This window comes from Serinus canaria, chromosome 10, assembly GCF_022539315.1.
Source record: "Serinus canaria isolate serCan28SL12 chromosome 10, serCan2020, whole genome shotgun sequence".
NCBI lineage: Eukaryota > Metazoa > Chordata > Aves > Passeriformes > Fringillidae > Serinus > Serinus canaria.
Genome location: NC_066324.1, coordinates 17,663,856 through 17,680,137, shown reverse-complemented (window position 1 = coordinate 17,680,137; position 16,282 = coordinate 17,663,856). Strand labels below are relative to the sequence as shown.

General features: G+C 49.7%; 2 protein-coding genes across 7 annotated transcripts in view; one reads left to right on the top strand and one right to left on the bottom strand.

Moving 5' to 3' along the window:
• Positions 1–1,196: 1,196 nt before the first annotated feature.
• On the bottom strand, positions 1,197–7,563 carry SENP8 (SUMO peptidase family member, NEDD8 specific). 2 transcript variants are annotated; one of them, XM_009089811.4, is made up of 3 exons: positions 7,476–7,563; positions 6,874–6,951; positions 1,197–3,440 (listed from the first exon to the last, which is right to left on the bottom strand). In XM_009089811.4, the coding sequence occupies exon 3, from the start codon at positions 3,410–3,412 to the stop codon at positions 2,774–2,776; it is 639 nt and encodes a 212-aa protein (XP_009088059.1). In that variant the 5' UTR covers positions 3,413–3,440; positions 6,874–6,951; positions 7,476–7,563; the 3' UTR covers positions 1,197–2,773. The 2 variants fall into 2 exon arrangements, with proteins under 2 accessions (XP_009088059.1, XP_050834430.1); XM_050978473.1 differs by lacking the exon at positions 7,476–7,563 and adding an exon at positions 7,054–7,078.
• A 114-nt stretch (positions 7,564–7,677) lies between these two features.
• MYO9A (myosin IXA) overlaps positions 7,678–16,282 on the top strand; it is a 172,679-nt gene continuing 164,074 nt past the window's right edge. For all 5 annotated transcript variants that reach the window (XM_050978598.1, XM_050978599.1, XM_050978597.1 and 2 more), the window contains exon 1: positions 7,678–7,987. The gene's annotated coding sequence lies outside the window, so the exon portion shown is untranslated. The remainder of the gene's footprint in view (positions 7,988–16,282) is intronic.

Sequence of the window (16,282 nt, the reverse complement as noted above, 5' to 3'; positions counted from 1 at the left end):
CTGCACTAGATGGCAGCAGAGACCACGGGATGTGACGCGCTGGTGGCAGGGCCACCCTGGGGACAGCGGTGCCGGGGGAGGGAGCTGAGTTGCAGCCCCGCCCAGCTGGGGTGGGCAGGGTGAGCCTTCCTCTTTCTCCTCCTCCTCACTGCACATCCACAACCCAATTCCACTCCTTTCCCCGGCCTGAACCATGCAGCAAAATGCATGAAAATGGCCCCATTTGAAAACCACGGTGGCACTGGTTAAGTGGGGACAAGGGTGGTGTCACCTGTTTTGGGCGGGATTTAGCACCCGGGCGTGCCTGGGGGGGATGGTCTGGTTTATTCAAAGCCCCGGCATTATGGGGCTGTCGGAGCCTTTGATTCCATGGGTGACCTGGAGGATGAAAGGCGCCGTCCTGGTCCTGTCCCTGCCAGGGACTCACCCAGCTCATTTACATGGTGGAAATGGGTTTAGGATTGTTTTTCCAACAAACAAGATGATGTTTAGTGAGTCCAACCTCAAAGTGGGGCCCTAAAAAGAGGTTTAGAGGTTGAGGACTGGGGAGAGTTTGGTCTGATGTGCCCAGCCTGGTGTTTGCTGGGTGCTCCAACAGCAGGTGTGGGGTCCCATGCTGAGCCTGAGCCAGGGATGTGGTCTCCTCTCAAGACTCCTTGGTTAAAGCCAGTGGTGGGGTGAGCCATGGGTGCAGTGACATGTAGGAGGTTTGGAGGAGCACTGGGATGAACCCACAGTGTGCTTTGGGAGGTCTCTGCTGCCAGGATGTGGTTGCAAGGCTCTGTTTTTGTTTCCCATCTGGTGTCTGCCTGCCTGGTTTGGTGCATGTTGGCTGTCCCAGTTAGGTCCTGCTTGAGCCTATTTGCTTTGCTTTGTGTAAAGAAATGCCACGTAAAAGCCTCAGGTGCAGGGAACATCCCTGGACACTCACCTTGCTGGCCTGGAAACAGCAATGAGGAGCACAGGGTGGTGCTGGATGAGCACAGCCCCTGCCCTCACATCCCCCTGCTGTTGCCCATGTCACACCCACCATCCCATCTTCTGTCTTCCTCCCTTCTCAGCCCATCTAAAAATAGGATTGGGAGATTAAATCAGCCAAGGCAGCTCTGTCAGACGGATGAGTCAGAGCCACCATGCTGTTACACTCTGCACCCCAGCATGAGCAGGGACACCAAGGATTGGATTACGCCAGGAAACAGAGTTTGGTCTGAGTTTTATTTGGGATTTGGGAGTGGCAGTGATGTTGCTCTGGCAAAGCCCCTCAGAGTCCAAAGGGAATCCCCTTCAGCCAGCAGCTGGATCCTGTTCTGGCTCCAGCTGAGTGGGTTTTCCAGGGAAGGCTGGTGCTGGAGGTTGCTCTCCTGTCCAGGCAGTGTTAGGAGGGAGGGGAACAGCCCCAACCCTTGTCAGGCCCCAGTGCTGCCACTGGGTGCTTTGGGGCAGTCTGGGCTGATTTCTTGACATCCATGTGGAGCAAGGGAAGGTGAAGGCCTCCCTCCCCTCTGTGCTGTGCTGTTGCACACATCAGTGGTGAAGAGCTCCAGGTTAAAACCAATCCTTCCTCAAGGGTTGTATTTAACCCGGATTTCCCTTCTCAGGTAGGGGTGTGGTTGCTCTGCTAGACACCACCTGAGCAACCTGCTCTTTGCTTCTTACCAGGTGAGAGATTATTCCTTATCCTGCAATGACATCTCACTTTAATTTTTATTTTCTAAACTGCTAAGCCTGTCTTTAAGGAGAGGATCCACTCCAGGATCCCAGCCATCATCCGGCACGGGAAGAGAAGTGTTTCAATTTTCTGAAGTGCATTAAGGACTTCAATGAGCCCGCAGTTATCTTTGGCTTTTATACCTCAAACTCTGTCCTTTTGTTCTCCCTAGTGTTTTTTTTTTTTTTTCTTTTAAGTAACAGAACTGGTTTTGTGTTATGAGCAGCGACCGCTAACAAGGGTTGGGGAGCACTGACAAACCCTCCCCGCACAGAGACGACCTAAAATCCTAATGAAAAACACCAAACTTCAAAGAGTGAGTGTTGCTTTTCATCTCAATTAAGTTTCTTTTCCTAGGATTGACTTTCTCAGCTTCCTATTAATCTTGCAGCAGCTCAGAGTCAGGTTTTAATTTGCAATAAGAACAAGCAGGGGCGGGGGACCAAAAAAAGCCATTGCTGTGTGGCTGAGGAGCACCTGGCTGATGAAAAATGACTTTGATTTTGCCCTGTTCTTAAGTTAATTGTAGCATTTCCTTTGCAGTCTCATCTTTTTGCAGTGACATCTCAATGTCAGATTTTCAGGGGTACAAAATCCTGGCTTCTAAATCCTACATTTCTCCAATACCATTAGCAGGAGGCACAAATTAGAACTGTCCACGAAAAAGCACTTGGGGGCTTGGGTTTAAAGAGCATTTGCTAAACCTGGCTTGGAAGGACAATGCCTGGAGCCAACTAAAGCCACCTAATGAGGGTGTGTTGCCTGCTGGGCACAGGTGGAGAAGTCTCTAGCAACCTGTTTTGCCACAGCGATTACTGTAAAAATTGACCATGGAGAGGGTTTCTTTGAAAGCAAAGTGGCTCTTGTCATAAGATGTTGAAAGGCTGGGAGGAGAATAAGGCTTTTCCTGGAGGGAATGGGGTGTTTGGGGGGTGTAGCCATGCTAGAGGGGTTACATTCTTTTTCTTTGGGACAATCCTGTGCATGGGCATCTCCCTCAGGCACTGGGGGTGCTGCCTCTTGGACTGGGAAGGCAGTTTTTGGGGGGCTGGAGGTGCATCCCCATCACTTCTGTGCCAGTTTTGTGATGAGAGCTTTCCACTCTGACCTCTTCTGCGTGATGTAGGAGGGGGTGAGGAGCTGCAGCAGAGGCTCCATCCGGCCCTGGAAGTAGCCGTGGCACAGAGCCTCGGCATTGCAGATCACGTACATCCCACAGTCGTAGCTGTTCTGCTGTGCCGGCGCCTTCTCCTCCACAAAAGTGGCTTTGCCCCCTCTTTTTCCCAGAAAGGCCTCCAGTTTCCCTGCCACTTGCTTGGCATGGACAGAGTTGCATTTACTGTGGGAATCGTAATGGGCAAAGCACTTCTTGTCCCTGAAATAAACCAGTAAGCTCCAGTGGGTGCCCCCAGCGGCCTGGCTGGAGTTGTCATTGATAGGCAGGAACAGCAGCTCCTTGCAGAGGAGGTCCAGGGGCTGGAGGAATATGGCTATTTCTTCCTGACTAAGGGCACACTTGATGAACTGGGCCACCTCGGGGCTGATGAAGCAGACGCGGTGGCTGAACTCCTGGAACTGCTGGTTGGTGAAGTACTCGAAGGCGAAGCCGATGATGCGGTCGTTGAGCCAGTTTGGAGGCTCCAGCAGCGCCACATCCGACTGCCTCAGCAGGCTGTCCACGTAGCTGAGAACCACAGGATCCATCCTGCGCCGCTCCAGGGCACCGCCAGAGCTGCAACAGACAAAGGGAACACGGGGTGGGAATTGGATCACAGCCAGGATACAGCCCAGCGAACACCTCAAGTTCCTGCTCAGCAGCAGTAAGTGAGAGCCCAGGATTCCCAGATGGATATTTGCAGGACCACAAGCAGATGGAGAACACACAGTGTTGGGTTAAGCAGCAATCTGCTGTGGCTCCAATGAGATCAGCCTTCCATCCTGAGGATCTGAGCCTCACAACAAAGGAGTTTCAGAGCAGTTCCTGCACAGAAACCGGGAGTGATCCAAAAGTCAGGTAGTGTTTGCGTGTCTCAGTGTTTTACTGAGCAGTGACAAGCACTGGAGTTCTTTGCATCAAACCTTTTTGGGCTGTCTGACAGACACATGGTCCCTTCCTCCAAGCACAGAGTGCCCCAGCTCTGTGCCAGAGGCACAACCTGTTCCAGGAGAACCTGCTGGGCCGCCAGCACAGGAGGCACAGCTGTGAGTAAGGAGTAACAAAGCAGGACGAGATCACAAACAAACCAGTTCCCGACCGTGGGAATCTTTATGACAACTCTCTACATAGCCAGAGTAGGATTTAGGAGATTTTTCCACAGGGAAATTTGATTTAGAGCTCCTATATCTACCCTGGTTTTCCTTTAGCTCTCACACCCTGCAGCCCTTCCAGGCTCCTCAGTGCTGTGATGCATCTTCAGCCTCTAGATCCTTTCCTGGCCAGGACAGGGCTGGAAATGCCACAACTTGGGACACTGATGACATGGAGCTGGTTTTGGCCTCATCCTTCCCTCCTCTGTCCCAAAGGCAGCACAAAAACATCTTCAGATTTCTGAAAGCCTCATGTGAAACCTCAGAATGGTAAGATCACTTTAATATGATTCACTATAAGTAAGTCACCAATATTCCATCATGATAAAGAAGAATGAAGTACATGGAAGGAAGGAAGTTAGGAAGAAGCAGATTCACACTTCTTATTGTGACATGAATCATGAGGAATAACCCTTCCTGGCCTGGGATGCATAAATGAAGGGACTTATCTCTGAAAAATGTTGGCAGGATCCCCTGGCATGTGACAGGCAGAATGGATGAGCCATGGTCCGTGTGTAACAGGTCGGAAGGAAGGGCCGAGGTGAGCGCTTGTGTGTGCCTGGTGGATCCCGGAGATGCCGAGCAGCAGGAGTCACCAGAGGAAGGGAACAGCCCTTGTTTGTGCTGAGCCAAACACAATGGTATTTGGACACGCTTCCGACCTTAATGAGCTCCAACTATTTCCAAGCTCATGGTGCAAACCCTTGTAGTATAAAAACAAGAAATCCCAACAGAATCCCAGTAACTCCTCAGCCTGCACAAATATAGCCTGGTTTAAAGATCTGGACATCCTCCAAATATCCTGTGTGGGGGTTTAGCATGGGCACTGCTGAAATACTTCTTCTATGTGCCCATGAAATGCCCCAGATTTTCCCTTACATTGTGTTCTTTCTGCTTCATCTTTTTCTGGACATGTAGAAGTCCAGCCAATAGCTTTCCACTCCATCCAAATGGGATTAAGGGCGAGGGAAGCATGTGTCCCGTGCTCTGTTAATTTTCCACTCTGCAGAAACACAGTTGTCTTTTTTTTTTTCCTGCCATGACATTTGGCAGGTTCCTCCAGTCAGGAAGGAGAGTGCAAGTGCTTAATTGCCACTAGCTACTACTTTTAATTTTATTGCCATCTGGTATTTGTGAAACTGCCTGTGAGTTCTGTGGGATGACTCACCACATGCAGCTCCAAGGAAAACCCTTGGGAGGCTCCCTCAGAGCCAGGTCAGGTAAGCAGAGAGGACCAAAACAAAGTGGTGGGACTGTGAAAAGCCACTGGTGAGGTGGCTTTGTTTGGGAGAACCTCCCAAGAGCTAAAGATGGATCTGCAGAGGAGCCAGGACGTGGACCCGAGCCTCTGAGGAGTGTTGAAATCCCGATGTGGATTGGGAGCAGCTCTGCTCAGCCACAGCCAGGACTCTCTTCCTGAAGGCTCAGGCACGTTCTGTTCCGTTTCCATAAAAATAAGAATAAATACTGGCACAGGCCTGAAACATTTGCTGGAGGTTGCCAACAAGTGTCTTGCTGGTTCATTTGATTTGCATATTAGTAGCTGGAATTTGTGCAAACTCCCTGGAATCCTCAGCTCCTGCAAGGGATTTCAGCTGCCCCATTTCCAATGCTGAGACGAGGAAACGGGGGAGAAAGGAAGGAGCATTTCCATACAAACAGCATCATTTCATTTACAGATTGGAAAATGGTGCTGTGCTGCATCAATAGGGCAAGAGGTCAAGCTTCTCTCACTGAAATGATAATAATTTAACAAATTAGCTGCTGGCATTAGTGTGAGTTCAATCCATAAATGGATGGGGCTCCTTGTGTGCGGATGCAATGCAAAGCCTGTGTTTTCCAACACTTGACCAACACCACCCCAAACCTGTCATTTTCACACTATTAAAGACAACAACACTCTGCAGGTAATTGCTCAAGGCACTTGAGAGCCAAGGAATGAGACTCCTCAGTAACTGAGTGTAAAAAGGCAGTGACAGAGCAACAGGAGCGTGAACTAAGGATGAATCAGATCCTCAAGTCTATTTTAATAAATTAGAGGTGCTAAGAAGCTCCAGAGTGAATAGTTTAGGGTAACACGTCACTAGAGTCCTGTTCCTAATTTAAAGAACATGGAGGTAAATAGGAAAATAGTCACCTGGAACACAAAAAATCCAGACTTTATCACGGAGCAGGAGGAAGGACAGAGAAGGTTTTGTCTTTTAAAAATCAAGAATAAAAGACCTTATGGTTTAATTTTCTATTCACTTTTCCTGAAAATATGGGGTTTAGATACCATGCCTGGATAGTTGTTAATGGAGCAAGATCAGACAAGGAACATTAATTTCTATTTACCAGCAGGAGCCAGGCTGGGTGACACCTGAATCTCTGGACTTCCGTGTTTCCTGACAGAACCAGAGGAAAAACTCATGGAAAATTAAACAATTCAACCAGAACAGAAGCGTAGTTGCCTCCTTTTTTGTTAAAGACTAATCTCTCTGCAGCTGTAGGTTGTAATTGTATAAGAACATCCCACTTCTGAAGGTTCAACAAGCCATGAGTGCTGAAATCAGAGGAAAATATTCCAAGCTCTGTTCTCACTATGCCCAAACTTCTCTGCTCTGGACAAATTCCCCAAACCAGAGACTCTGCAACCAAACTCAGAACCTCTCTTGGTGTCACAGCAAGAAAGCAAGAGCCACAGGAACAACACACAATGGTTTTTGCTCTCCAGGATGGGGTTGACCAAAACCTGGAGTTTAACAGGAAAAAACCTCCTCAGCGAGCAGAACGCCTGAGGATGAGCGAGGGCACCGGGAACGTCCCAGAGGTACCGATGGGATCCCAGCTCCGATCCTGAACCCGACCGATGCACTCACCTCTCACCTCCCGCAGAGAGGGGCTGATCCAGGGAGCAGTGGGAAGCACGGGCAGGGAACGTAACTCGCCTGAAAGACCTGGAGGTCACAGGAATTCGGTCAGGAATGGAAATTCGGTCAGGGGAAGCGATTCGGGGTGTCCCACGCCCCACGGAGGAGGAGGAGGAGCCATGTGCTGACCCCGAGCCTGACCCCGAGCGTGTCCCGGCGCTCCGGGGCCGCGAGCAGAGCGCTCCAGCAGCCCCGGGAAGGTCCCGCTCAGCCCATCGCTGCTTTTCTGCGAATAAACGGGAATTACGGGCCAGGAGAGGGTGCACCCGGCCCAGGCGCAGGGTCACGGCCTGGCACCCACAGCACCTCCACTTCCTGACCCGTTTTACCCTTTTTTTCCCCTTAAAACGCGGGCTTGAGGCTTCCGGGCCCGAGGCCGGCCAGCACCGACCCCCCGACGGCGGCGGCCGGCGCGACCCCCGGGCATGGCGCCCAGCGCCCGCTCCTTGCCAGGACCTTACTGACATCATGTCCCGCCGTGTCTCCCCGTTTTCCTCCCGTTTTCCTCCCATGTCCCCTCCCATGTCCCCTCCCGTGTCCCTGGGTCTCACCCGCCGCCTCATCGCCCGTCGCCGCCGCCGCCGCTCGGTTACCGCGCACTGCCGTAAAGCGGCCGCGGCCGTGTCGTAACGACAGGGGGCGTATCCACGGGGCGTGCCTGTGGGCGTGCCCACGGCGGGGCGGGGCGGTGCGCGCGCCTCCCTCCCTGCCTGCCTCCGCCGGGCGGGCGCGTGAGAGCGGCGCGCGCGCGCGGGCAGTCGGGCAGCGCCCGGGCGGCGGCGGTGGCGGAGGGAGCGCCCGTCCGTCCGTCCGCACCTCCTCCTTCCCGGGACCCATCTCAACACCCATCCTCGGGACCCCCGGATCTTCCTCAGCACCGACCTCCGGGACCCTGCTCAGCACCCACCCTTGGGACACTCCTTAGCACCGGCCGTCCTCAGCGCAGACCCCCGGGACATCTATTCAGAACCGACCTCCTTCAGCCAACGACCCTCGGGACCCCCCTCAGCGGCGGCGGAGGCTGCGGCTGCGGGCGAGGGATGCGCCGCGCCCCGACACCCAGGTAAGCGGCGGCAGCGGGGAGCGGAGCGGGGCGGGGGCCTCCGGTACGCGCGTGAGGTGGGAGCGGCGGGGCGGGGGTCGTGGGGCGAACCCCGCCGGAGCATCGCGGGGCCGGCTGGAGCCTTTGTTTGGTGGAGGAGGGCGAGTCTCCCCGGCGTCGTGGGGTCTGCCCGGTGTCTCGGGGTCCTCCCGGTGGTGTGGGATCCTCCCCGCCTGAGCCGCCCCCGGTGGGTACGCGGTGCGGGGCAGCCCCGCGTCCGCCCCCTGCACCGGGTTTCACCGCCCGGTGCCGCTCACCCCCATCGCGGGTGCGTTGGACACTTAGAACATGGAAAAACCAGCCTGGGAGGGAGGAGATTTACCTCAGAGGCGTCCCCAGTGTCAGCAGTGCGGCCGTGGGCTGTAGCCCTGAGTATGGCATAGCCCTCAGGCCACGGCTGTGGACATCGCGACGGGAGCAGGTCGCGGACGGCCCGCGGCCCCGGCAGCCCGGTCCGCCCCGCAGAGCCATTCCCGAGTACCCATCGGCCGTTCCCACCCGTCGGAATGAGCTATAGCTCACACCTGGGTGTGCTTAGCACAGTGTTGGACTTCACGGCAGTTCCCACCCTGGCACGCCGGACCCCCGTGGGAGCACTGCTCCTCCGCAGGTTAAAAGAGTCGATATTTCTTTCTGGAATTTTCCTAAAATGTAGCCAAAACGGCCTTTGCTTTATCCCCAAAAAATAAACCCCTCCGACGTGACCTGCGCTAGGACCTGCCGTGAGTTCGGAGCCGGGCTTTTGGCCGCCCTTCTGCTTCTCGATCGGCTTCCTCCTCCTCCTCCCTTTGGGTTTTCCTATCCCCAAACCAAGCCGAGGGTGATGAAGTGGGGAGCGTGAGCTCAGCAGAAATCATGGCTTTCCCATCCCGCGCTGCAGCGCGGTCCCTGCCCATCGGCGGATCAGAAAAATAATCACGTAGCGGCAGAGGAAGGAGATTTGCTGCTACGGGAGGAAAACCGGCGCGGTGCCTCGCTCAGTCGATAACCAAGCGCTGTAATAAATCGCTCTGTAAATAGATTGCTAGGTGGAGAATTTGGTTTCTGGCCGGCTCAAGTGCTTTCCTGACTCTTTTCCCATGGGACTGCTAGGGAATGACAGGGGAGCGTTGTGTTCCCATGGAGAGGTGCATGGATGCTGCGGTGATGGGCTGTGAATCCTTAAGCACGACCTTACAAATCTGACCTTATCCATTAACTCCGGCTAGGTCAGAGCCCGTGCTATCCCTGAAGAACATCGTCTTTTCAGCCCCTCGCCGTACAGTCACACGATTTCCCCTCTGTCCTTGAGTAAACTCACCCATTTCAATGGCTTTTCTCATTTTTACGTTTCATTTAATTAAAATAAGAGGGTTTTCCATGCCTTTTCCCCTCATTAAGGCTCTCTCAGCATTTGCCTTCCTTTCTGGCTGTAATTTTTGATCCCCAAGACCATTTTTTGAAGCTGTCAGTCAGGCTGCTGATGGCAGGAAAAGTAATTCAGCAGCCCCAGCACACAACTAATAAGCTTTTGTTTCCTAGGCTATCAGTGATGATGCAACTTCATATTTTTATTTAATTTTTTATTTATTTATGTATTTATTGGGATCAATGCATAAATCAGGGTGGCTTTAGAGATTTTTTCCTCTGTGTTGAAAGGCCTGGAGTCCATCAGCAGCCCTTGGAAAAAGCTCTATTGGATTTCATCATGTATTTAAAATGTAGATCTGTTTTGTGAAGTTGTTCTCTGCATCCACTGCCTCTGTTATGATTTATAAACTCCACATTTTTAAGCTTTTTTTTCCTCCTTATTTTGGTGGGGAAGCTGTATTTTCAGATTCAAGGTATCAAATGCCTGATATGACTACTGCTGTTACAGCATCTTTCACAAACACCAGTACTAAATCACTCGGACAATCAAACCTTTGGAATCCTTTGCTAGGCAAATCTGAATGCTTTATGCCTAAATTATTTATAACTGGGATGTTTATGTTATGTTTTGTGAGCATTGATCAGGTTTGCAAGGAAAACCCCTGAGAATGTGAGGCACCTGAGTTTGGGCACTTGGGAAATGTGAAACTCGAGTCACCTGTGCAGCCTTAATTTAGCTCACGTCCAAGTATGGCTGGGCTTGAAATCTTCATCCCCTGCTTGATTTCTGGGGGAGCAGTGTTCTTCTCTGGATGGAAGAACAGATTGCTCCTTCCCATGCCTGCAAGTCAACAGGGGGAGTACTGGGAGCACAGGCACAGTGCTGGTCCCTCCACTGGTTTGGCAGCTTGGCACCACCAAACTGGCCAGGAAGGCCAGGGCTCTCCATCACAGCCTTCACACCACAAGTGTCCTGTAGTCCTGGAGCTTAAGTGCCTCAAGTCTGGGGAAACCAGGAGCAAACTTCCAGTGTTTGAAAGGGGCGTACAAGGAAGCTGGAGAGGGCTCTTCATCAGGAACTATAGTTCCAGTACCAGGGGGAATGGCTTCCCACTGCCAGAGAGTCGGCTTAGATGGGATATTGGGAAGAAGTGGTTGGCTGAGAGGGTGGTGAGGCCCTGGCCCCGAGCAGCTGTGGCTGCCCCATCACTGGAAGTGTTCCAGGCCAGGTTGGACAGGGCTTGGAGCAACCTGGGATAGTGGCAGGTGTCCCTGCCCATGGCAGAGGGTGGAACAAGACCAGCTTTTAAGGTCCCTTCCAGCCCAAGCCAGTCTGGGATTCTGTCATTCCAGTGTGACCAGAGAGTTTCTGAAGTCATTTGGGGGTGGTTGGTTTTGGTGAGGAGTGTGACCGTTTTCTGCCCAATTCTAGTTCTTGCTCTAAACCGTGCAACTTTTGAACTCAATTCCTTTAAAAATACATTTATGAGAGAGCAAACAAGGTCGTTGAACCACTGGAAGCATCTTAGCCGGTCAAACTTGATTTCAGAAATTCCTGCGTCCCCTCAGTTTGTAAATAAAAGGGAATTTGCGTTCCCGCTTGCACGCGAAACGCTGGGGTTGAAGGCACATTTGTTGTGTCATTGATGAAGCTCCCAGCTTGGGCCTGGACTCTGGCTCCCTGAGAGGGGCTGGCTGCAGGTTTCAGCTTTGGAATGTGGTGGGTTTTTTTGTGTTGAGGTTTAAAAGAGCATCTGAATTTCTCAGGCTTTGTCCTGCGTGCCGACGTTTGCTCCACTTCCTCTCGAGTGAACGGGATTTCTCCCCTCTCGACAAAGTAAACATGAGCATAAATATTTAAAGGATCACGGTTCAAGTTTGCAGATTGGAGACTTTCTCTAGCATTCCTTTGGACAAAAGCAGTAGCATTGGAGACTTGGGATGTGTCTGGGTGATTCCCTGCTCTGGGGAGAAGCCTGGTAATTCTTTGGGCTTCAGGCTGCAAAAATACTCTGATATCTTTTCAGGTTAGATGGCTGGCAGTATCACAAAACTTGGGTTTCTTATGAAATTTTAAGGACAAAATGCTGCTGGTGAGATCTATGGATTATTGGAATTGAGGTTGTTTTTATGGAATTTTATTTATCTTTTACACAGGTCAAATTTTTCCATAGGTTTTGGGTATACGTGTGAAGGCACAGGTGTTCAGAGTTGAGACTATAGAAACCAAACATGTGAAACTCTTGCCAGATAATGGATAAAAACAGGAAAAAAGGGAAATGGAATAGTCTTTGGGGTTTTTTTTGGTGACTCTTTAATATTAAATCTTGTGCTGCGTTTGACAGGTTGAACTCCATGGTGACATGTATGTCTCACTCCTGTGATTGTGTTGATGTCTTAACCTCTTTGTCTTGGAATTAAACTTTTAAAAGTGGACCTCTAACCACTTGACCTCAGAAAATATGAAAATTCAGGAAGGAAGGCTACTGAACATGGATTTTTAGAATTGACTAAATTAACTAATTTTTGTGTCTGTTTTTAAAATATCAAGAGTTGTGGTTTTGTTAGATCTTGTGGTAGCATTATTCTGTCTGGGGGGAGGAATCTATGGATCTCTTTTTCACAGGTACCTGTGGAAAAATCTTACAGGTGAGGTGAGAGTTCCACATCTTTACTGCAATGGCTTTTTATTCCTAACCACACCCCCATGATCTTGATGCCACCTCTGATGGAGGAACGTAGGCTCACCTGGGTCAGAAGGGAACTCAAGAGGTCACTTGGTCCAAAATCCTGCTCCCAGCAGGAACATCTTCAAAGTCAGGTCGAGTTTTTCATGGCTTTAGGCATCTCATGTCAGTTGTGTTCCACCTGTGGTTTGTGGGCTGCAGGAGGAGAAGGGAAATGAGGTGGTTTGAGCTGTATTAGGTGGGAAGTGTCCAAGTAGAATGAGATCATCTGTGACCCACTGCTTGCAGAGCATCGTATTCCACTTGCAGCCTATGAAACTGCTGCTTCCCACTGCCTTTCCATGAGTTCATTAAGCTGGTGTAGTCACAGGCTCCAGTTGGGAGAGGGTCTGGCCTGGCTGAAGTTAATTTTGGGAGAAGAACAGGGATAGTCCAGGTCCATTTGCTGATAATCAGCATGAAGCTGGCAAGTGGCTCCACAGTGTTTTGGTGGAAACTCCTCAGAGATTTTCTAGGCAAAATAAAATAAATACCTGTGCTTTAAGGATTATTGCTGTCCTTCTGGTTACCTTCTGCTGTTCAAGTCTTGCATTGCAGTTTTTCATTGGGCATGGATGGGCATCCTTTTGGAGAGGGATGAGCTGTCTCTTTGTGTTGAGTTCTCAAATGCCTTTTTTGGCTGTTCACACTGTGCCAAACCATGGTGAGACAAAGCCATGGGTCATAGTTTTGGGCTCTGTTGATGTATTTTGTCAGCCCTTTTTTAGAGTTTTGCTAAGAAACTCATGAAGACACAGAGCGTGGCCCTCAGCCAGGCAAATTTTTTGCCAAGGGAGATGGGGCTCAGGAGTGGAAAGGTCGTGGTGCACTGAGGATGCTGGGGGTGGGATGGCAGGAAGGCTGGGTCCTGTCAATGCCATCATGGAATACAAAGAAGATAGGAGCTACAGGAGCTGATGAGGCAGCCAATTATCCTGGGCAGATACACTGTGTCCAGGTTTGGGTATAGATACCTCTGCTGTCTCTGCATTAAGCACCCAGATACAATCTTGAAGTTTGCTTGGACTCTTTGAGATCAGCCTCTATATCCTCCTGAGGAATATTGATATTCCTTAGCTGGATCCTTTGTTGGTGTGAGAGCATTTGTGGGGAGCTCAGCCAGCTGTGTCTCATCCAAGCTCTCATTTCACTTACCTACAGAGAGAGGATGCTTTTTTTGCTGCTACATGCCTGACTTAAAAAAAAGATGCAGACATTGCTCTGCCGTAGTCTCCTGTCATCTCTCTGTTGGGTTGTGGTGTGCTTTTAATGATCTCTGCCAGGTCATGGAGGAAGTTTATGAAATCCCTGTTGGTGTTACAGCCCCTAGGGATAGGCTGGCTCTATGTAGAGGGGGTCCCCTTTGAGGGCAGGGCTGGACTGGACCCTTTCAACCCTGATGGCTTTGGTGGTTCCAACTGTCTGCTCAGCTTCTCTGGGAAAAATCATCTTGGTTGCCATCCCAATGACTCACAGGAATTACTGCAAATCTCTCTTAGGAGCAGTGGGGAGCAGAACAGAGGACTGTCCCACTTGGATGCTGCATGAAGTAGCAAAGAAAAAATGTAGCTTAAAATAAATAGCCAAAATATGTGGGTTTCAATATAATTTTTGGGTCTTATTTGCTCTTCACCTTGAATCACTTCTGGCATCACTCAGATGACCTTGAATCCTAGGGTTACTCTTTGGATGCCTGTTCCAGGTCTCGGCTTTTATCCATCATACACCGATAATCTGAAAACCTCTGTGCTGTTTTTTAATCAAAATTCTTTGAACTGTCTTTTATTCCTTGCAAAGCATAACCTTTAAAAAGGTAGAGGATCGTGGATATGCTGTATCATGGCTGAGCATTGATGGAAGAGGAGTGTTTAATCCAGATAGATCCATCCTTGGAAAACCTGAGCTTTAAAAGCAGCTCAGACTATGAACGCTTTTGAGAGACCGCCAAGAATTCTTTTATTGTATTCAGCATCTACATGGTTGGTTTTGAGGGATGAACTCAAAACAAGTTAACTGAAAATATTTACTTTAGTAGACTTCCGTAATGCTACTGTCTTTTCATACTTCACATAAATACATAGACCAAAATAAAAATTCTCCTAAATGTTGCCATTTAAACTTTTATGGCACTTGTCTAGAAACTGTTAGGTTGGTTTGTGCTTGTTGGGTGCACCGGACAGCTTCCCTGGGGAGGAATTAGTAAATGATTTAATTGTTAAGGAATGTGGTCCCATTAGGCAAAAAAAAAAAAAAAAAAAAAAAAAAGACCGAAGTGGATCGTTAGAAATGTTGTGCTTGATTAAAACAACGCTGAGCAATTTGTAATGATTTTTTGAAATAAATGAGTTTTTTGGAAGAGGGAGGTTATGGGGTAAATAACCCTTATGGAGGTTTGAGTGCAGAAGAGCCAGTCTCCGCTCCGTAATTCACCCATTGCTTCATAAATGAGGCATCATTACGTGGAATTTGTTGCTGCTGGTGGTGGCAAGGATGGCTGAACCATTCCAACTCAACAAAGGCGTTTAGAGAGATGTTTCAAAGCAGAGCCACTGTTTCTTTTGCTTCTTTTCATCCGAAAATAAAGATCCAGCCCTGCTGCCAAGGGATGCAGCAGGCCCAGGCGCCTCCCTTGGGATCGGGGCCCCACGCTTGTGCAGTGTGGTGAAACGTGTGGCTGAGCAAGGAGGGCACTCTCTGGGCTCCCTCCTTCCCCGGGCAGCCCTGGCACAAATACCCTGCACGGGCAGGCGCCGGCCTTCCCTGTCAGGAGAGCCGGGGATAATCTTATCCGCAGGCACTTCACCGTGCCCGGCAGGTAGGCAAGGAGATAGCAGGACAATGCAGAGCAGAGGTCAGGTTTGAGGTGCCTGCAGCAGATCATGAGGAATCTTAAGAGTTCTCCTCAGCTATGAAGAGAATGAACTTTACCAAAAGCGACAGAGGAGTCTGTCTGAATCCACAAATCCTTCTGCTGCTTAGCCTCGCTTGACTCCAGGGGTTGACAAGTGCACCATGACTTGTCAGAGCACTTGTTCCAAAACCTAATTCCCTGATCCTAATGCATCTCTGGTCTCACTGCAATCCACAGGGATTTGATTAAGGAGTTTATTAGCATTGATAAACATTAGCAGCAGTATTTCTTCTTCTTCCATCTTTAAGAAAGAACTTGCCAAGAAAGATGACTTGGCAGCTGTTGCCTGTTCCTTGTCCCAGGAGTTTTGTGGAAACGACATGGACTTGTGCATTGTTCCTGGCTCCATTCTCTTTGTAATTCCAGGTGGGAGCTGCTGCCTTCCAGGGTTTTGTTTCTGAGTTCAGCTGTCCTGTGCTGTGTTTTTTCATTTTTGTGATTGAAATACCCCTCTAGAGCCATTGCTGTTCATCTGGGGTGAACAATACAATAAATATGAGGAGAAAAATATATTAAAAAAGGAAAGACCACTTCCAGCAAATGGGGTAAGGAGGAAAAAAAAGGAACAGAAAAGTCCATTTCTGAGGGATTAAGAATTCATTCTCCTACCTAAAAGTCTTTGCTGAAACAAGGGAAAAAAAATCCCTGCTTGAGTATTTTCCTGTTCCCACAGAGGGAAGGTGTGAATCCCACCCAGGGTTTGCTGGCTTGGGTTTAGCAACATTAGGGATTTCCTCCTGTTTTTTTTCTCTTCAGCTGAGCTGCTTGAAGGCTGCTTTCATTTTTGTTTTGTAGGGGAAGATGTGAAACTTGAGGAGCACAAACTAAATGAGATGTTTAATGCAGTTGTTGCAGTCTAAGGAGTGGCCCTGCATGAAACTTTTTCAGTTGCAGAAAAAACTCATTTGAAAGCTCAGTCTGAAAGTAGCTCAGTCTGATATTCATGGTTCAGACTGTGTGGTGGGGACATTGTGATCTTCTGTCTTGTGTTGAGTCTATTTTTAATAGAAGTGGAATCCTTGAGAGAATATCTCAGAAAAATAATTGGAAATTAAAACCTGGAGACATGGATTTACAAAGGTGTGGGTGCAGTTTTTCTGTGTATTTTGAAGGTTTTTTCCCTGAGCACAGACTATCCTCTACACTGAGAAAGGTGTTGGGGTTTTTTTTCTCTTCTTGTAGGACTGGGTCAACTTTCTTTTCTGTTTTGGGAGCATTAATCTACATACTTTCTTTTCAGGTATGCTCTTCAGGGGCTGCGAGGGGGCA